The sequence below is a fragment of the Aquarana catesbeiana genome, linkage group LG01 (assembly GCF_042186555.1).
Source record: "Aquarana catesbeiana isolate 2022-GZ linkage group LG01, ASM4218655v1, whole genome shotgun sequence".
Taxonomy (NCBI): Eukaryota; Metazoa; Chordata; class Amphibia; order Anura; family Ranidae; genus Aquarana; species Aquarana catesbeiana.
The window spans coordinates 856,784,340-856,806,193 of NC_133324.1; the positions used below are offsets into that span (position 1 = coordinate 856,784,340).

The 21,854-nt window shown below is 42.3% G+C and overlaps 1 protein-coding gene across 1 annotated transcript in view; it reads left to right on the forward strand.

Moving 5' to 3' along the window:
* The window catches only part of SEL1L3 (SEL1L family member 3), a 112,409-nt gene that overhangs the window by 57,802 nt on the left and 32,753 nt on the right, over positions 1-21,854 (forward strand). The window contains exons 8-15 of the mRNA XM_073609138.1: positions 3,767-3,899; positions 4,011-4,154; positions 8,367-8,566; positions 9,846-10,025; positions 16,106-16,225; positions 17,742-17,882; positions 18,559-18,621; positions 19,095-19,268. Coding sequence (XP_073465239.1) covers positions 3,767-3,899; positions 4,011-4,154; positions 8,367-8,566; positions 9,846-10,025; positions 16,106-16,225; positions 17,742-17,882; positions 18,559-18,621; positions 19,095-19,268 — 1,155 coding nt within the window. The remainder of the gene's footprint in view (positions 1-3,766; positions 3,900-4,010; positions 4,155-8,366; positions 8,567-9,845; positions 10,026-16,105; positions 16,226-17,741; positions 17,883-18,558; positions 18,622-19,094; positions 19,269-21,854) is intronic.

Consider the following 21,854-nt stretch of genomic DNA (forward strand, 5'->3'; position numbering starts at 1 on the left):
TTCTTTTTTGTGTTATAAACAAATAAAGAACAACAATTTTGAAAAAAAAAAATATTTTTTACTCTTTGCTATAAAATACATCCAATAAAAAAAATCTAATTTCTTCATCAATTTAGGCCAATATATATTCTGCTACATATTTTTGGTAAAAAAAAATCCCAATAAGCGTATATTGATTGGTTTGCGCAAATTTTATAGCGTCTACAAACTATGGGATATTTTTATTTATTTTAGTTTTTTTACAAGTAATGGCGGTGATCATCGACTTATAGCAGGGCTGCGATATTGCGCTGGACAAATGGGACTAACTAACACACTTGACACTTTTTGGGGACCAGTGACACTAATACAGTGGTCAGTGCTGAAAATATGCACTGTCACTATACTAATGACACTGGCTGTGAAGGGGTTAACAATAGGGGCGATCAAAGGGTTAACTGTGTGCTTAGCCTGTGTGCTTGTGTACAGTGTGGGAGGTGCTTTTACTAAGGTAAAGCATAGATCCGTGTCCCTGCTTTGCAGGAACACAGGATTAATGCCTTCCCTCCTGACAGAATGGCAATCCGCCTTGTTTACATAGGCAGATCATCATTCTGCCTGTGTACTTAACAATGGGCGGGTGTGCCGGCAGACATCGAGTCCGCGGTACCCACCTCTGTGTGTGATTACAGTGGGAGGGAGCCACCGGCAACGTGCATGCGCACCCCAGACCCTGAAGTGTTGGATCATGTACTGGGCACCTGATTTGGCGCAGCTGTGCCACTTTTGCCGCTGTATATCTAAGTTATACGGTCGGCAAGTGGTTAAACTACATTGCTTATAAATTCATAATTAAAGTGTACCTCCATTCAGAATGTTTTTTTAGGTTAGAATCGCTGTTGGGTTTTAAGGTTTTTCTTGATTTTGAGTTACTTTAACTGACAATTGTGCAGACATGAGATGCTGTACCCAAATAAAATGTTTGGCCTTTTTTTTCAACAAATAAAGCTTTATTTTGGTGGTATTTAAACACAAAAAAAGACGGACAATTTTGAAAAAAAAAAACAATATTTTTTACTTTCTGCTATAAAACATTCACAATCTAATTTCTTCAATTTAGGCCAATATGAATTCTGCTACATACTTTTGGTAAAAAAAAAATCCCAATTAGCGTATATTGATTGGTTTGGGTAAAAGTCATAGCGTCTACAAGCTGGGAGATTTTGTTTTTTATTTATTTGTTTGTTTTTTTAATAGTAATGGCAGCGATCGGCGACTTATAGCAGGTCTGTGATATTGTGGTGGACAAATCGGAAACCTAACTGACATTTTTGACACTTTTTGGGGACCAGAGACTTTAATACAGCGATCAGTGCTAAGAAATATGCACTGTCACTGTACTAATGACACTGGCAGGGAAGGGGTTAACATCAGGGGCGATCAAAGGGTTAACTGGGAGTTCCCTGGGAGTGCTTTCTAACTGTGTGGGGGGTGGTTGTACTGTGGGACAGCAGAGATCCGTGTTTCTGCTTAGCAGAAACACAGGATCACAGCCTTCCCTTGTCACAGAACGGCAGTCTGCCTTGTTTACATAGGTAGACCGCTGTTCTGCCTGTCTCCCGAACAATCAGCGGGTCCCAGCGGACCACGCCTCTGCCAGACCCACTGATTTGCTCCCACTTCTCATGGCTAGACCCTTGTCTTTCAGTGGAATAACACAGATAGGCACCAGTCTCTTTAGCTGGATTTTGTATCATGGGAGAGAGGATGAGGGAAAAGGATACCCAAAAACACAAAGAGTGGCTTCTTTGTACAGCAGCCTCCAAGGTCTATGTACAGACAGCAGCTTCTTACTTGCTGGCCCCATACATAACCAGTGTGGATGAATAGATCAGACACTCCAAATATGTGGGTCAGCAAGAAGGTTCTAGCATGTTCTCCCTCCATATGGTTAGTGCAGCTCCAATAAAACCTGACTGTATACTATACAGTCTCATTGTATATGTTCTGTACAATCTTCCTTAGATTTACCAAAACTATGTACTAAAAAGGCAAATCTATACAATCTATTCCACTTGTATCAAATCAGGCAGGTGATTGCACTGCATCCTTTATGGAAGATCTAAAGGACATTTAGATTGTATTGTGTGTGGTCAGCCTTTCTTTAGGTGGGCAGCCACAGGCGCTATCCTTTTTTAAGGAGGTCTCTTCAATGCTGCCTGTGCATGCTTATTGGGAACAAAGTCCAGAGCAGCGTGGACTCAACAGGGTTGATTTACTAAAGGCAAGAAGACTAGTCACTTTAAAAGAGAATTTGCCTTATTGAATGGGATGAATTTTTGCTGACTTCCATCAACCAATTGTGTTCAAGCAAACATTAGATTTTTTTAATTTCCTTGCACATGATTGGGTTCTTTGCAGAGTGAAACCACCACCATTTACTAAGCTCTGGGGCAAATTCCCTTTTAGCAGCTTATACACCTTTAGCAATTTAAGCCCAATGTTTCAGGAACGTCTGAACATAACTACAGAGAGTACAGAGACCTGGGAAGGGAAAAAAGGAGAACATTTGGGAAGATTGCTCTGAACTTTTATTGCTTTCCCCATCTCACATCAATGAACAATCTCCTAAGCAATTGGCTGGTGGGAATAAATATTTAGGACTCGGCCACTGACCCTTCCTACGCTGATTACTGAAGCCTCCCCAACAGTACCAGGCAGAAGCAATCAATGGCCTAAGCTTAGGAACACCATCAGAATGTAAAGAAAACTCAAGCTGACTTCAGTCTAGCTGTATCTAGCATACACCAAATAAACTATGGAGAGTCCTGATTAAAGCGGTATTAAACTCAATATCAAAATTTAATATATTGTAGCTTACTGGTCATAAGGTGTGATGGCTGCATTCGTTTTCTGTTTTTAGGCACTCTTAAAGGAGTTGCAAAGGCAGAGGTTTTTTTTTATCTTAATGCATTCAAGCATTAAGATAAAAAATGTTCTGTGTGTAGCAGCCTCCCCAGCACCCTCCTAATTACTTACCTGAACCCCATCTCTTTCCAGAGATCTCCATGAGTGTCTAAGCCATCCAGGACACTCCCGACACAGCAGCGGCGCCATTGGCTCCCGCGGCTGTCCTTCAAAGTCAATCAGCCAATCAGGGGAGAGAGGGGCAGGGCCAGGTTGGGGCTCCCTGTCTGAATGGGTACACGGAGCTCTGACTCAGCTCAGGTGCACCCATAGAGAGCTGCTGGCTGAGGGGGCACTCAATATGAGGGCGGGGCCAGGAGCAGCAAATAGAGACCTGAGAAGAGGAGGATCCAGGATGCTGTGTGCAAAACCAACTGCACAGAGAAGGTAATTATAAAATGTTTTTATTATTTTTTTATTTTTTTAAACAAGCCTTTAGAATCACTTCAACTCTGTTTTCGCCTGGTGATCTGCCTAGTAACATACCTCCTGTATTAGAATGCCCCCACTCTGGATGAATGAGCACAGGGGGGTATCTTTGCACAGCAGCATTGTCAGTCTGGGGGAAGGTAGTGTTAGATGTACTAGCAGATTTAGACACACTAACAAATTGAAGCCAAAATCCAGCGAATTCTTTATAAGCAGTTACAGCAACAGTTTTTCCCCTTTTTGTGTATATGATATTTGATGTAGAATGAAGATACTTTAAATTTATTTGTGAATGATGGTTTGTGAATTTGTAAATTTTGTGAGATGGTTGATGGTTTGTGAGTAAGTAAATGAGAACAACACCCATGTCTTCTGTTTCTGCTGATTATAGATATCAAACCCTCTTCCAGAAGACGAAGTTTATCGCCAAATACAGGATTATTACAGCAGATGTTTTAACGTGAAAGACATAGTACGTCTGTATGTCAATATGCAAAAAGAGGAGCACATGAAGGAGACTAAGAGTAAGGGCTGACTCCAAGCATTTAAGCTTGTATATAAAATCATATGTTTAAAGGTTAGCAGATGTGTATGTCATATTAAATATAATTACTAAAAAAGTGGCTTATCTGCAGGTCAAGCTAAGAATAGTTACATGGACCTCCACCTGAAATATAGAGACAGACCCACCTGTAAGCTGGTTCCTTGGACACAAGAGGATGAAAGGAAACATAGTAATTTATTTTATCGTCTAAGCTCTGCAGAGAAGACTTCATTGGGTAAGTGTCCTTGTAATGTAATGAGGGTTGTATTGGTGTAGAGATATAGAGATTATTACAACACTCCATATATTATGTTGTCCTAAGCAGGCTGGTCCTGATGAGGTCAATGGGGGGAAATGTGTAGTGCCCTTTCATTGTGAGATCCTGGGACTTGCCAGATCTTGTATGGTGGGATAGCGGAGAGGACCTGTGCTAGTGCTGCTGTTCACACATTGAGTCTATCTCCTTTGTATTCAGCTATAGTAAACAAATGAAACAGACGGCCTAATGCCCCATACACACGATCAGAAATTCTGTCAGAAAAAACTTGGATGGTCTTTCCGACGGATTTCCGCTCAAGCTTGCCTTGCATACACACGGTCACAAAAAAGTTCTCTGAACTTTCGACCATCAAGAACGCGGTGACGTACAACACTACGAAAAGCCGAGAAAATGCAGTTAAATGCTTCCGAGCATGCGTCGAACTGTTTCCGAGCATGCATGATTTTTTGCGTTTCTGAATTGCATACAGATGATCGCATTTTCGGATAGGAACTTTTTCCGACTGAAAAATAGAGAACCTGCTCTCAATCTTTTGCTGGCTGGAATTCTGCCAGCAAAAGTCCGATGGAGCATACACACGGTCGGAATTTCTGACCAAAAGCTCACATCGGACTTTTGCAGGCAGAATTTCTGATGGTGTGTCTGGGGCATGAGAGTGATTGATTTCTTGGATGGTGGGTGCGTGTCATCTGCTCATAGATGACATTGATGTAAAGTTTATGAGGATATGAGAGGTTTCCTTTTTAGCAAGCTTGTGCTTTGCCATTTCATGACAAAACAACAGGTATACCCCCAGAATATGCATACCTTTCTTTGCTCCATCACCACTCTATTGAAGGGTATGCCATGTATTACTAAGCATGAAAGAGTGCGTGCTTCACTGCATGGGGAATCCATATCCCTCTGTGCGCTATGATTCATAGCTTACACTGTTCACAGGGCTTTTCTTTGTTCCTGGCAACCGAATGGAAAACTGTAATTTTATGCTGCTGGGGAGGGCGATCAAAGTGCATTTGTTGGTTTGCCCTGCATGGTTCAGGGCTGGTTCAGACTTGTTCTGGTTCTATACCCAAGAACCAGCACCAAATGATTAGACCTAGGAATAATACTCCATTCAGTCAACATGGGTATTTACTATTTAGTGCAGGGATCTATAAACTGCTGCCCGAGGGACAGATAAAGGCTAGCAAAGCACTATTCCTTCCACAGACACCAACAATAGGGCACAATTTCTTCCACTGATACCAATGATGGGGTACTATTCCTCCCACCTTTTACCATGATTGGGCTACTACTAATGACCACTAACCCTGAGGCCATGTTTATTCTCACCAATTCTGGGCCTGGGACATTTTCTACCCCTACGCCACAATCCAGCCCCCCTGAAGTCTGGAGAACAGTAAACTGGCCCTTTGTTTGGAAAGTTTGGAGACCCTGTTTAAACGATCCCTTCAGTTATATCTCTGTATTTCAACAAAGAATAATAAAGCTTGAATGTAAAATTCCCACCCACCCAGTTCCTAGATTTACCATTACCAGATTTCCCATGCAGAAAAGAAGGACAAGGAATGCTTCTATGACAAAATCCATGCATTCTAAGAGGGGAAAGCAGTTCTGATGCCGCGTACACACGATCGGAATTTCGGCCCGCAAAAGACCGATGCAAGTTTTTCGTCGGAAAATGTGACCGTGTGTATGCTCCACCGGTCTTTTGCTGGCGGAATTCCAGCCAGCAAAAGATTGAGAGCATGCTGTCAATTTTTCGGTCGGGAAAAGTTCCTATCCGAAAATGCGATCGTCTGTGGCAATTCAAAATATTTTACAGCGCACACATACAAGAATGACATTTCCTGCAGGGCTAGTTAAAAACACCTGAACATATTCAAAAAATACGGGGGTTTGGTCACACTATATGGTTATATAGTGCTAAGCCCACTTACTGCGACAAAGTACCCCGAATTAGTGGGTCCTACTCTAGTAATAGAATGGAAGATCCTTTGTCTCAACCATGGGAGCTGAACTCCTCTATGTGGGAGAACTGAAGGGGATACATCCTATGCACTGCTGGCCACTAAATAAGAGGTAAATAAGAGGTCATTACCTCTTATTTAGTGGCCACTAGTGCATAGGATGTATCCCCTTCAGTTCTCCCACATAGAGGAGTTCAGCTCCCATGGTTGAGACAAAGGATCTTCCATTCTATTACTAGAGTAGGACCCACTAATTTGGGGTACTTTGTCGCAGTAAGTGGGCTTAGCACTATATAACTATATAGTGTGACCAAACCCCCCGTATTTTTTGAATATGTTCAGGTGTTTTTAACTAGCCCTGCAGGAAATGTCATTCTTGTATGTGTGCACTGTAAAATATTTTGTACCGTTTGTAGGTCTTATAGCAGCACCATCTTGAATTTAAACGCATTGTATAGCGTGCCCCCCAAATATGTTCTTGTATGTCGTCTGTGGCAATTCAGACACGCAAAATCCCTACGCATGCTCGGAAACAATTTGACGCATGCTCGGAAGCATTGAACTTAATTTTCTCAGCTCGTCTTGGTGTTTGTACATCACCGCGTTCTTGACGGTCGTAGTTTCAGCGAATTTTTTCGTGACCGTGTGTATGCAAGGCAAACTTGAGCGGAATCCCGTCGGAAAAGTCGTCATATCTTTTTCGGACGAGAAATCCGCTCGTGTGTACGCGGCATAAGAGTAATTTTCTCAATAGGCGGTAAACTACCTTTTGCATATGAATCTCCTCACCTTTTGAAGTGGCTGTCATGCACATATTATTAATATTATTATTATTATACAGGATTTATATAGCGCCAACAGTTTGCGCAGCGCTTTACAACATGAGGGCAGACAGTACACTTACAATACAAATCAATACAGGAGGGATCAGAGGGCCCTGCTCATTAGAGCTTACAATCTATGTTTAAAACCGCTAGCAGGCTTATGATGAGCAGTGTAGGCTGACTGCAGGCTCCACTACAGATACTTCATAGCTATCACAAAAGTGTGGTCCTGGGTGTAATTCCCAACAATTAATCTGATGCAGGTACACCAGGTAGTTAGAACTTTTTTTTCAGCGCATTTCAGATCAGAGCTACATTACTTATCCACGAAAAGCGTCCCATTCATTGAGCTTTACATCAGTGCTTAAACTGTGTGATGGGAGCCCATAGCAAAATCATTAGGGGCCCCTGCCTTTACATATTCCTTTTCAAAAGCAATTTAACTGCTAATGACTGCTGGTCAAGCAAGGAATAGTTTACATGGGCATGTACCTAAATATAGTGATCTTCCTTTCCCAAACTATATTCATTAAATTTGATACTACCTTTTGTATTCTACTTATATTAGTTAGTATGTAACCAGACAGTTCAGGGTCCCCTATTCCTTAGGGCCCATCTGCAGTTACAGGCTCTGCTATACTTCTAGGTACACCCAGGCTTTTCATGCATGGCTGGAATTATAGTAAAGTGAAGGTTTAATGTACAATATCTGTGCTAGGTGCAGAAACCATGTTTATCCATTTGTGAAAGTGGCCGTGAGCTGTAAGTATTTTCATTACTCGATTACTTCCTTGTCATTGTCTTTAAAAATGTAATTGTGATAATCCACCCTGTAGTCAAAGCTTGTGTCACTTGCCAATGCCAAAAAAGATGAAGCTTTCCTTTTGTCACCATTGTTTTATTATGCCTGAAGGACTTTCAGCTCTCTATAATCAATATGGCAAATGTTTGCTTGCTTCTTAAATGGATAATGTAGAATTGTGACATTAAAGTGAATTGCAGAAGTGTACAGAGGACGAGCCAGAATGGTCTTGTACAGAGGTAATAGACACTACAGTGGAGGAGTTATTGTAAAGTTTGCCCATGTGAGAGACCTGGGGTTTTTTTGGCCAGGTGTAGGCACAATTTTTGAGACATACCTTGATCAGACTTTAAGAATACAGATAGGCATGCATAACTGAGATGCTGCACCTTGGACTTTAATGGAATAGGAATGTAAAATTGGAGTAAAAGTGTTGGGTGTTTAGAGAAACCCAAATTCATTTTATGCACTGTCTCTGAAGTTTATTTCCACCTTTACAAATCAGGTTTAGGAAAGATTCCACTTCATCATTATTTAACCTATGAACTGTGTTCTATATTTTTCTTTTAAGATTTTTGGAAAGATCCAGTACCTGCCTTTGGGAAGAAGATATTTGAAGGTGTTATAAAGAACTTGTCTGATGGTTTCCAGCATCTAAATTCATCTATCCCTGATTTAATGGATTCTAGCTGCTGTGGATATCACAAAGCCTCTTACCTGTTGGCCATTGTCTATGAAATTGGCCTAGGTGTGCCTGCTGACCCAGCCCAGGTCTGCACAAAGAATTATATTGCCAACTGTATTGATCTAGCAGTAGTAAAATGACTTGATATATATCTTTAAAGCTTTTCTTCAGGCACCTTTTTGAAACTTTCCCCCAGTTAGCCACTATATTAGTCTTAAGCTAAAAGCTCCTTTTAATTACTTAAATCCATTGTCACTAAACAAGCTGTGTCGTTGGTCGTTTATCTTTCATACTGTAGAGGAGGAGGGTACTTCTTCTGGTATCAACATCACTGCCTAAGTGATATGGACATCTCTTATTGGCCATCCAGCAATGAACTCCAGACGATGGTATGGTGTGATCCCTTCACAAAAAGGGGACCAGTCGGTGTGGGGGCAAACTACAGCACCAGATAACCGGTCTCCACACCCAGAAGAGGTGCCAGAGAGTAAAAAACAGCTTTAGAGAATTTTTTTAAAGGTTATGCAAGGGTGGAAAGGAGGGATGGAAGTTGATTAGTGTATGCCCAGTGATGGAATTTTGCTTCAATTCTGCTTTAGCAAACATCCCCTTAGAGATCCCCAAGGCTCTTCGGAAAGTTAACTAATGACTGTACTCCAAAACTTAGCACTTTTGGGTAAATTGGGAAAGCAAGTTGGAGATCAACACAGCTATGCCAATATGGCTATAGAATACTTTTTTCGTTAAAATAGTATATTTTGTTAAATACATGCGTGTTAAATAATGTGTTTATTACATCTTAAAGAGGTCACAGTACTCTCCCTGACAGTTGCTTCATATTCCTTACCCCCCTGAAGACCAACACTATCTTTGTTCAGTTTTCCCAATGTCATCATCTAAATCCCAGATTAAGATCCATATTCAGAGATGACACAATCATTTTTCAAACACAGATCAGCCATCTCCTGCTGTCTCTCATCATGGGGCTGATTGATTAAACATGAAAAAAAATAGCACAAATTTGGAATTTTTACAAACCAGACAAGTTTCACCTTTCATTTATAGAAAATAGTTTGTTCTAATTTTTTCTCCAGTTTTAATAAATCAGTCCCCCTTTTGATCTGCCAGAAACTTTCCGTGTTCTGAAAGTTTCAATAATTGATCACTGATGGAGAGGAGACTAAGGAAATGTTTGCAAAGTCAAAGGTACACTTGATAATGACCCATTGTATTTTGTTATATATCAGGAATGTATTCATGCAGATTTGTAAAGTTACTGATGGGTCCACCTTAAAGGATATTAAATGGATACATGATGGTAATTGCATCTGTAATTTAAGGCATTGTATTTCTTTCTTTGCACAGGCTCTGTTATATAGCCTAATTGGGGCACAAGGAGATGATAGACTTGCTCTGATGAATCTTGGGTATAAGCATCTCCAAGGGATAGACACTCACAGTTTGGATCTAGATCTAGCACTTGCATACTACATGAATGTTGCAAAGAAAACTCCAAAGGACCGATTAGCCAGGCACACAGAACAGGTATGAAATGTTATATTATCGAATCCAAAAATAACATCTCTAGTAAACCAGAATACCTACGGGTCTCTTGTTTCCTCTGCAGAATTTTACACTTTTTAAACTGATTATTAGAATAGATTACCGTATTTATCGGCGTATAACACGCACTTTTTTCCCCTTAAAATCAGGGGAAAGTCGTGGGTGCGTGTTATACGCCGATCCCCGCTATCGCTATGTGAATTTCGGCGATCGCCGCCAACATTCACATAGCGAGTAGTTTGAAATATGGCGCTGCGGAGTTTGGAAGGACTCGGCGGTGCTGTACGAGCGCCGCCGAAATCACAGAGCCGAGATACACATAGTCGAGTGTATTCGGCTCTTTCCGGCGCCGCTCACAGTCACGCCCAGTCCCGCCATTGGACCTGTGTTATGTCCATCATAGGGCGGGACTGGGCGGGACTGTGAGCGGCGCCGGAAAGAGCCGAGAACCCTCGGCTATGTGTATCTCGGCGGCGTTCGTTCACTTCCGCCGGCCCCGAGTCCCTCCGAACTCCGCGGCGCCATATTTAAAAGTACTAGTATGTGTATGGCGGCGGCGGCGGGGACAAGGCTGCAGGGACACTGTGGACAAGGCTGCTCTGTGGACAAGGCTGCTCTGTGGACAAGGCTGCTCTGTGGACAAGGCTGCTCTGTGGACAAGGCTGCTCTGTGGACAAGGCTGCTCTGTGGACAAGGCTGCTCTGTGAACAAGGCTGCACTGGGGACAAGGCTGCACTGGGGACAAGGCTGCACTGACAAGACTGCACTGGGGAAAAGGCTGCACTGGGACAAGACTGCACTGGGACAAGGCTGCAATGACACTGAAAAGGCTGCAATGACACTAACAAGGCTGCAGATGAACACTGATGAGGCTGCATTGATGGGCATTTTAATGTAAGTTTCTTTTCCTTAAACTTCCCTCCTAAAAGTTTTTTTCCTTAAAATTCTCTCCTAAACTTGGGGTGCGTGTTATACGCCGATAAATACGGTACTTTGTTTTGGACCCTACCTGCTAATAACTGGTATATATTTGAGGACGTTTTGAAAGGATGGGAGCGCCGCTGCTTTGGGGGTCCAGCAAGACCCCACAATTGCTGGTGAGCAGCCTCCAGGACCACAAACCACCCATCCCATTAAAACGCATCTTTATAAGGTTCAGTGCTCCTACATCACAAAGATATATTTGAGGAAGGCAACTGTTGTACAGCTGGAATTGCAAATTTGGTGAAACGATGAATGGAATGTACCTATTAGGGCTCATATACACATCACTGTCACTTTATTAGGTACACCTTGCTAGTGCCGGGTTTGACCCCTTTTTGCTTTCAGAACTGCCTTAGTTCTTCGTGGCATACATTCAACAAGGTGTTGGAAACATTCCTCAGAGATTTTGGTCCATATTGACATGATAGCATCATGCAGTTGCTGCAGATTTGTTGGCTGCACATCCATGATGCGAACCTTCCACCACATCCAAAAGGTGCTCTATTGGATTTAGATCTGGTGACTGTGGAGGCCATTGGAGTACAGTGATCTCATTGTCATGTTCAAGAAACCAGTGGTGAGATGATTTGATCTTTGTGACATGGTGCGTTATCCTGTTGGAAGGAGCCATCAGAAGATGAGTACACTGTAGTCATAAAGGGATGGACATGGTCAGCAACAATACTCAGGTAGGCCGTGGCATTTAAACAATGCTCAACTAGTACTATGGGCCCCAAAGTGTGCCAAGAAAATATCCCCCAAACCATATAACCACCAGCCTGAACCATTAATACAAGACAGGATGGATCCATACTTTCATGTTGTTTACGCCAAACTCTGACCTTAACATCTGAATGTCACAGCTAAAATCGAGACTAGTCAGACCAGGCAACCTTTTTCCAATCTTCTATTGTCCAATTTTAGTGAGCCTGTGCAAGTTGTAGCCTCAGTTTCCTGTTCTTAGCTGACAGGAGTGGCACCCGGTGTGGTCCTCTGCTGCTGTAGCCCATCTGAATCAAGGTTCGATGTGTTGTGCTTTCAGAGATGGTATTCTGCATACCTTGGCTGTTACGATCATCTTGCATTGATCTGCCCATTCTCTGACATCAACAAGGCATTTTCATCCACACAATTGATGCTCACTGGATATTTTCTTTTTCTCGGACCATTCTCTGTAAACCCTAGAGATGGTTGTGTGTGAAAATCCCAGTAGATCAGCAGTTTTTGAAATACTCAGACCAGCCTGTCTGGCACCAACAACAACGCAGCGTTCAAAGTCACTTAAATGCCCTATCTTCCCCATTGTGAGGCTCGATATGAACTTCAGCAAGTCGTCTTCACCACATCTAGATGCCTAAACGCATTAAGTTGCTGCAATGTAATTGGCTGATTAGCAACTTGTGTTATCAAGCAATTGAGTAGGTGTACCTAATAACGTGGCTGAGTGTACATGGTAATATGTACTTCTGGAGCAGCTGGAAAACAAATGAGAGCAGCTCACATGTGAGTCAAAGCATCCTAGAAGAACTTGAAAGCATACTACATAGGACCCGCTTCTGAAACCCTACTACACAGGTCTTCAATTTGTCATCTGACCTGCTCCATTGATCATTGTACAAACCGAACGTTTGGCTCAAATTTTGACCACATTCCGGAGTGTGCACATCAGCAAAACATGCAGCCACCCAGTGGTTAGATAAAGCGTCTGAATGTGCTGGTGCCCCGGAAACTAAAACCGGCCATAGACGGTTCGAATCATGTATGGGCAGGCTGGTTTTACCCAAGTCGATTCATCAATCGACTTGGGTACAACCAGCATGTCGGATTTTTTGTCAGTGGCTATAGCAATATAGCTAGCAATAATCACTGTGTTCTATGGCCTGCCTTATTCTAAAATACTTAAAACATTATCTGTAATGGATTTAGTCAGCTCTGTTTACTTATTTTTACTTATTTCTTTTTTTTTTTTTATGTTTGCAAGTTTATTCATGCAATGTTTTATTCTTTTTACACAATCTTTATTTTATAACTAAACAATTAATATGGAATGCTTTTATAACATGTAAGGTGAGGAGCATACTAGGCTTTCTAAAAAGAAATCCCAGCACTGCGTTTTCACTTGTTGACTGCTACTGTCTGAATATAATTCCATACAGGGCCATATCTGCTAGAGAGGGGGAGAGGTATTCCACATCAGATTCACTAAGCTTTGCATGTGCATATTCCAGTCTATACATACCACAGCCTATTTGGATAGTTTGCATTACAGTGATAATTCAGCATGCTGAAGAAGATTAACCTTAAAGCGGAGTTCCGCTTAAAAAAAAATTAAAAGTCAGCAGCTACAAATACTGCAGCTGCTGACTTTTAATAATCGGACACTTACCTGTCCCAGGGTCCAGCGATGCGGGGGAACGAAGCCCCACTTATCTCCCCCTCCTCTCTGCGGCGCCGGCATTGTCACTGTGGGCGCCCGGCTGTGGCTACACAGCCAGGCACGCACTACGCATGCGCGAGCCACGCGGCCTGCCGTGACTGGCCAGGCAATCATCTGGGACGTGTGACGTGTCCCAGATGATTGCCGAGAGGGAGGGGGCAGAGGTGATCTCCCTTCCGGTGCCGCGGTGCGCTGGGAGGAAGTGGGAGCTGGAACTATCTAAAAAGAGGGTAACGGCTCCCCCCCCAAAAAAATTACATGCCAAATGTGGCACGTCAGGGGGTCACCTTCCCTTAAAGTGGAAGTTCCATTTTTGGGCGGAACTCCGCTTTAACACACTCACTGATTGCAACTAGTAAATATCCCCAAACTATGCAACCAACAAATAGTTTACAGTTAGTTATCCTCTTTGAACCAATACTGGTTGTCAACTGCTCAGGCAGGATTTTTCCTTGATTGGTAAATTGATAGGGAAATAGATTCTGGCAATTCAGGCTTTAACTTGCTCAGATTATTATGTAGGTAATGATTTATGATTCTTTAAAGGAGAAGTACAGCCAAAGCTTGTTTGGCCTCATTGCTCCTGTGGATCACAGAAGTGCAGTTCGTTCTGCACTCCTTCGCCCTGTTTTCAGCATACAGCAGGCTGAAGCCCACTGTCGGCTGACGTCACAGAGCCAGTCCTGGCTCAGGAAAGATCGTGACCATATGGTCGGGATCCACCCACACGCCTGGACCAGTACCCGGCTCAGCCTCTCAGCGAGCCGTTGAGAGGCTGAGTCAGCCACCCCCCCCCCTCCACAGCCCATCGATCCAGTAAGCAAGGAGGGGGCAGAGCAGAGAGCCAATGACTGACAGTTACCAGCTCTCTGCTCAAGGAGCTCTGAGAACCAAGCAATCGGCAGTGTTTGATCGCTCGGTTCTCAGTGTTAGTGTGGGCAGGAGACAGATGCAACATCCGTCCAATGCTGCATCCACTTGGGTAAGTATGATTAAAAAAATAAATAAAAATCTCATACTTCTCTTTAATAAACCTTAGTACTATAGCTGTGGTCTCTTAGTATTTATAGCTTCTTCTAATGAAAATCTCTTTGCCTGTGTCTGACTTGAATAGACGCTAAGTCTCAGTAGATGGTTTTATTCAAAGTCAATGGGGCATCATGGCCAGCCTTAAAAAGATGTTGGCCAGAAGTGGCTGTAAACACTGGGGGAGGCCAAGGCTCCAGTACTAAGGTAAGTAAGCAGCAGGAGGGGGTTGGTGCAGTTTAGCTTAGGGAGGTGGGAGGGTTATTAAAAATGTACAGCTCTCCTTTAACAGTAGGTGAATATAATAATGAATTAGTAGATAAAATGTGATCAGTGGTGTCTTCAAGCAATCATAAAAATGGTCATAACATTTCCCTGTGGGTGTCCAAGCAATACTAACTTGGATACTCTCCCTCCAGAGGTGGTTCTGGCCAGCTCAGTTGATTGCCTTAAGAAAGGCCCGGATTCTTTCCTAAATGTACATAATATAACTGGGTACTAACATTTATAGGTAAAGTTGATCTTGGGAAAATCCGATTTGCCTCTCTGGGATCAGGAAGGATTTTTTCCCCTGCTGTAGCAAATTGGATCCTGCTTTTCGGGGGGGGGGGGGTCGCCTTCCTCTGGATCAACTGTGGGTATAGGATTGGGTATATGGGATTGTATGATACTTTTTATTTTATTTATTTATTTATGGTTGAACTAGATGGACTTGTGTCTTTTTTCAACCTGACTAACTATGTAACTAACAAGTATAAAAATTTTGAAAATTAAAAGACTTTAAACCTGCCACCAGAAAAATATAATGGACCACCAAATCGAATTTAACACAATAAAAGTCTAATTTGTATTACATACAAAACGCTATAAACAAGCCTGAAATAGGCCCAAAACATATTTGTTTTATTGATAGAATGAAGGGTTATGGACTCGAAGACAGCCACTGTGCATCCTAGTCTGCGAAATGCATTGACAGTATTAGACATGTATTGATATAGTCCACAACACTGTGCAGACATTTTATGCATATACTTTTTTGTATGTTTTAGACTTATTTTCAGGTTTGTTTTTAGCATTACATATTTAATAAAATTATACTCTTATTGTATTAAATTAATTTTGGTGGTCCGTTATATTTTCCTGATGGCACATTTATAATAATAAATGAGGATAAGTGTAAACTATTGTTCCTTCCTTTATGTGAGAAGCAGGACAGCTTTTTTCAGCATTAGATACTTAATAGTGACAAAGGGTAAGCTCTTTAAGAAGGAGAAGGAGACGGGACTTTACATCAACACAACTCTTTTAGTTGCCTTTGTGTGCAGGAGCTCGGTGTGTTGAAAGTATGGGTTGGGACAGCAAACACTTTCATGCATGGGAGCCAGATAGGGTGTGGTGCTGTTTATACCTCGCATGTCACGATTGCTGTGACTTGTGTTTTTTTTCTGCAACCAGAGTCCTGTACATTATTATCTTTCCCTGTGTCAACATTCTGAATATTTGATGACTTTAAGTTTTATGCACACGTCGTATGCTATAGTTATCTAGGTATGCAATCATAAAATAAAAATTGTATAATTTCTCCCTCGAAGCTGACTTTTATTTCGCCTTTAAGGCATTTGCAGAAACCATACGGTTAATGGATGACAATATTTTAAAGGAGCAAACCAGGGAGAATGATGACCTGTTTCTGTGGCTTAAACAGAACGCAGAGAGAGGAGATCCATATGCCCAGGTACCATGAACATTATATGCAAAATGCTACCATGTTAATGATTGTAACGCTTTTAAACCTCAGTTTACTAAGCTATATTGACTATTGGTTTCAGTAATTACAACCAGGGGATGCTGAAAATACCAATCACATGGCTGAACATCATTATGAAAACTAACACATAGGTTATAGCTTTGTGAATTAGACCTATAGTCTTTAAAGTGATTGTAAAGTCTTGTTTAAAAAAAATAACAAACATGTTATACTTTCCTCCTATGTGTAGTAGTTTTGCACAGGGCAGCCTGGATCCTCTTTTTCTTGGGTCCCTCTTCGCTGCTCCTGGCCCCTCCCTCCTGTTGAGTGCCCCCAAAGCAAGCAGCTTGCTATTGGGGCACCCAAGCCGAGCTGCAGCTCCATGTGTCCATTCAGACACGGAGCTGCCATTCGGCCCCACCCCTCTCTCCCCTGATTGGTTAACTGACTGTGATTGACAGCCTCAGGAGCCTTGGGCGCCACTGCTGTGTCTCAGCCAATCAGGAGGGAGAGTCCCGGATGGCTGAGGGATTCGTGGACATCGCTGGACAGACATAGTTCACATCATTGCAGTGCAGTTCAGCGCAGTAAAAAAAAAGTAGAGCATGCTGTATTTTTCTGCACCGCAAATGCAGGTAACACGCTACAAATGCGCTACAAATGCGCTACAAACACGCTTCAGATGCACTGCACCGCACCCCTTTAAGCCAAGAAAGCCAAGCCAAAAATGTATAGAATAAGACACTGCAAACGCAGCACAAAAGGCATGCAAAACGCAATCAAGTGCGCTTCAAAATGCATGTAAACATGCAGTCATAATGCACAGTTATGTGCAGTTTCTGGTGTGAATAGGCCCTAAATCAATCTGAATTCGTTTGTATATATTTTTTGTTATCAGGAAAAAAAAATATTTGAAATTAAACAAAAAATTAAGGTGGAGCTTTAGTTTTCTTTTAGTTTTTCATAACCTGCTGTTGAAAAAAAAAAAGCCCATTGTTTACAGAGCTCACTAGCTCAAGCCAATATTTACACACACAAGTGAATGAGTCAGAATCCGGCATTACTGGTGCAACTTGTATAGCCTGTTACAGTAGCAAAACAGATGTAAAATATCAGCTAAAAACCTGATACATTTGACTTAAAATAAAATAGACTCAAAACCTTATCACAAAGACCTGTTTGTTGTTGTTCACATACCAGAATTAAGTTTATCATAATGTGACTGAAACAGCCAAGGCGTCATGGATGACAAAGGGTACATTTTATCCTGTAGATTCTTATCAACAAAATCAGTGTAAAATAAATAATAGGTTATGTACACTGAAATATTTATTTCAGTGCTGAATGAATTCCAGATTACGAACACATTCCTTTGATACCAAGAGGTAAGCTTTTTTAATCATTTTTATGTTGTGTCTATGCTGTATCCAGCAACTTGTCTTATGTTTTTTTGGGGTTTTTTTTTGTCTTCTATACTCTTTTTGTTTTTTGATTTGTCTTGCAGCACAGAATCGCCCAAATGCTTTTTTGGGGTCAGCAGGGTGTGACCCAGGACACCAGAGCAGCCATAGAATGGTATGAACGAGGAGCTCTTGAGAACGAAGAACCAGTGCTGATGTATGATTATGCCGTGCTGCTGTTTAAAGTATGTTGTCAATAACTTCTCCTATTCTGTATATTGCTCTTAGTAGTTTAGAGAATTGGCCACAAGGAGGCAATAGAGTCCTTCCTATTTTTGTATAGATAGGTGTATTTTTGGAGGATTCACACAGAGACATGCTGTAAACAATGGTGATTTTAGATTTATAGATTTCTATGTACTGTGAACATGTGCAAGCAAATTCAAGATTAAAAAATAGCAAAATATTTATCATAATATTTAGCCAAGTTTCACAATTTTTGCCTAAGCTTCACCCTTTTTTGGACAAGATTAAATTTTTCCACATTTGTAACAGCGATTTGCACAACATTTGCTATTGAAATGTTGCATCAAACAAGATTCTCCTGTGCGAAAATTTCATTAAACATGATTTGCCCCTTTTTTTTTTTTTTTTTTTTTGACGTCTCCTCCCAGCGCTATCCAGCCCACCATGCTAGGCAGGTTGGTATCCACATACCAAGGAAATGTGAGTATGCAGCCCCTTGCAGCCTGCATGCATTAGGGGAATGTCTAAGGATTTTTCCCAAAAAATGATCCCCAAAGCACCCGTCCTCGTACTGCACCGTGGGTCATGGTGGCTCTTTACATGTATGCACAAATGTGTAATGAATACCCTTAATATAATGCTTTCATTAAAGAATGCTTTTGCCTATGTCTTTAGGGTGATGGTGTGCCAAAAAACAAGAGACTGGCTTTGGAGTTAATGAAGAAATCTGCTTCTAAGGTGATTTTTTTTTTTTTTTTTTTTTTTTTTTTTTTTCTGTAAGTAGAAAACAAGGTATGCTGCCCCTATGATCTATGGAGAGCAGGGTATTTTAGGTTTGGTTAGTTACCACAATAACCGGTTTTGAAACCGGAAGTGTAGCAATCCTTGGAGAAGGTTTTTGGTGGGTTGAATCACTTCTCAGTTTCTTTTAGTTCTTGGAACTTCCAGGGGATGTCTATAATAGTTTGTGTTAGGACCCTCTCAAAAGACCTTATGGAAAATATTACTTTGGAGAATATTTGTTTATTATCATAAAGAATCTACCAAGGGATGCTTCATGTTTTTAAAAAGGTAGCACTTTAACTGTATTCACAAGAAAAAATATTTTATACATTATTAGCCCATACATTCAGTCTCCTTAGGAATTGTGGAACGATATAATATGTGTTGGACATGGATTGAATATCTTACCTATCTGCCTTTGCCCACAGGGACAAGTGGAGGCTCTGAATGGCTTGGGCTGGTATTACCATAATTTCAAGAAAGACAATGTGAAGGCTGTGAAGTACTGGAGCAAAGCTTACGATAAGGGGAATGCTGATGCAGCATTTAATCTTGGCGTTATGCATCTGCATGGCATTTCTCCAGAATCTGGAGCCAATGAAGTAAGTGGTGCTGCTCGCTGACTCCATGATGACTAGTTTACTATTTATTACAGGTATTTATATAGAGCCCACAATTTTTGCAGCGCTTTACATACTGTACATTCACATCAGTTTTTGCCTCCAAGGAGCTTAGAATCTAAGGTCCCTACCTCACATGCATACTCATACTAGGTGCAATTTAGACAGGAGTACCCAGAGGAAACTCACAAGCACAGGGAGAACATGCAAAGTCCATGCAAGTAGTGTGCTGATTAGTATTCAAACCAAGGACCCCAGTGCTGCAGGCAGGAGTGCCAATAACTAAGTCAATGTGCTGCCAGGACAGGATTTTATATGTGGAGAACATTGTCATGATGTGACGAATGAATCAGATACTGTACATGAAGGTAAGGGACCTTTCATCATTAAGGCCCTTAGACACATACCAGTTTTTTCAATGTATTTCTTTAAGTTTGACAAATCCAGGCTATAATTGTGCATTTAAATAGAGTAAAAGTTTTGCCCACAGATTCCACTACTGATTTTAGCCTTATAATGTACATGCAGACACTGGAAGGAGGAGTGCCTCTAGATCAGGGTTACCCAACCAGGGTTCCATGGATTCCATGGGATCCTATGGTTCCTTCAAGGGCCTCTCAGATAAGTTCCCATTGACATCATTAATCTTTTTAGCTATCTGTAAGGGGCTAATTCTTCCCAATGACTACAAGTGTAAGGAACATTCTTCCCATTGACTATCATACTAATGTATCATGAGTTGTAGATCTAGTCTTTTTTAGCAGGGCTTTCCTAAGACCTGAAAGTTATTTCAAGGCTCTGTGTTGTAAAGGTTGGTCTAGATTCTAAATTCTAAGGCTGGTCTTGGTGATCAGGACACTTCTGGGTGAGACAAATAAATAGAAATTGCAATGTCAATCAGATGTCTTTCAAATGTGTATTTTGCCATTTTTGTCAGTTCACTGGCAATCTGGGAGCACTGAGTATGTATCATGATTGGGCTACAATTGTTGCCTTTTGTATGCGACTTTGGGTGCATTGGGTCGGTATTCATATACTATTATAGAGAATAGCCATGAGGATGGCACTTAGTGCTGTACATTGGAACCAAAGAAAGTAAGCTTTAAAGTCACCCCATACTTTGTCACGTTATCACACTGCTCTTTCAGACTAAAACATGCAGGAAAATTATTTTTAGGGAGAAGTGGTTAGTGCTAGATGGTGGTAAAAAAAATACAGTACCTAACAGCGAGAATGTGTTTCCAGCGCAATCCCATCGTGCTGGTTCTCGGTGATAGGGTACTGTGCACCTCGCGCTGGCTCGCTCATCGGGAAAGGAAAACTTTTTTTTTCCTTTCGCGATGAGCGACAAGCAGTGCTGACAGCTGTCTGGTATGAATCATGAGGAGGAACGCCGTGCCAAAAAAACGGCATGGGTTCCCCCCCAGGAGCATACCAGGCCTTTAGGTCTGGTATGGATTTTAAGGGGAACCCCCTATGCTGAAAAATCGGAGTGGGGGTCCCTCCCCCAAAATCCATACCAGACCCTTATCCGAACATGCAGCCTGGCTGGTCAGGAAAGGGGGTGGGGACGAGCGAGCGCCCCCCCCCCCTCCTGAACCGTACCAGGCTGCATGCCCTCAACATGGGGGGGGTGGGCGCTTTGGGGCAGGGGGGCGCCCTGCGGCCTCCCCACCCCAAAGCATCTTGTCCCCATGTTGATGAGGACAAGGGCCTCTTCCCGACAACCCTGGCCATTGGTTGTCGGGGTCTGCGGGCGGAGGGCTTATCGGAATCCCGGCCCCCCACCTTATGTGAATGAGTATGGGGTACATCGTACCCCTACCCATTCACCTGGGGGAAAAAGTGTCAATAAAAAACACAAAGTTTTGCCCACAGATTTCCACTACTGATTTTAGCCTTATAATCTACATGCAGACACTGGGAGGAGGAGTGCCTCTAGATCAGGGTTTCTCAACCAGGTTTCCATGGATTCTATGGGATCCTCTGGTTCCTTCAAGGGCCTCTCAGATAGGTTCCCATTGACACCATTAATCTTTTTAGCTATCTGTAAGGGGCTAATTCTTCCCAATGACTACAAGTGTAAGGAGCATTCTTCCCATTGACTATCATACTAATGTATCATGAGTTGTAGATCTAGTCATTTTTAGCAAGGCTTCCCTGAGACCTGAGACAGGTTTTTAAAGTAATTTATTAGGCAGCTCCGGGGGTCTTCTTCCGACTTTGGGGGTCTTCTTCCGACTTCTCCGCTCTCTCTGGCCTCTTCTCCCGGTGTCCGGTTCTTCTCCCGCTCTCCGGCCTCTTCTCCCGGTGTCCGGTTCTTCTGCCGGGCTCCTCAGCTATCTTCTGCTCTTTTGCTAGCGGTGGCCCGGTCTTCTCCGCTGTCTTGTTCCTTCTTCTCTTCTTCCGATGTTGACACGATGCTCTCTCCCGCTGTAATGCTGTGTGAGCGGTGCGCAAGGACTTATATAGGCATGGGACGTGGTCACCGGGTGATGTCACCCGGTGGCCCGCCCCTTATGACGTCACAGTCCCATCATGCCCTGGGACTGTGACATCATAAGGGGC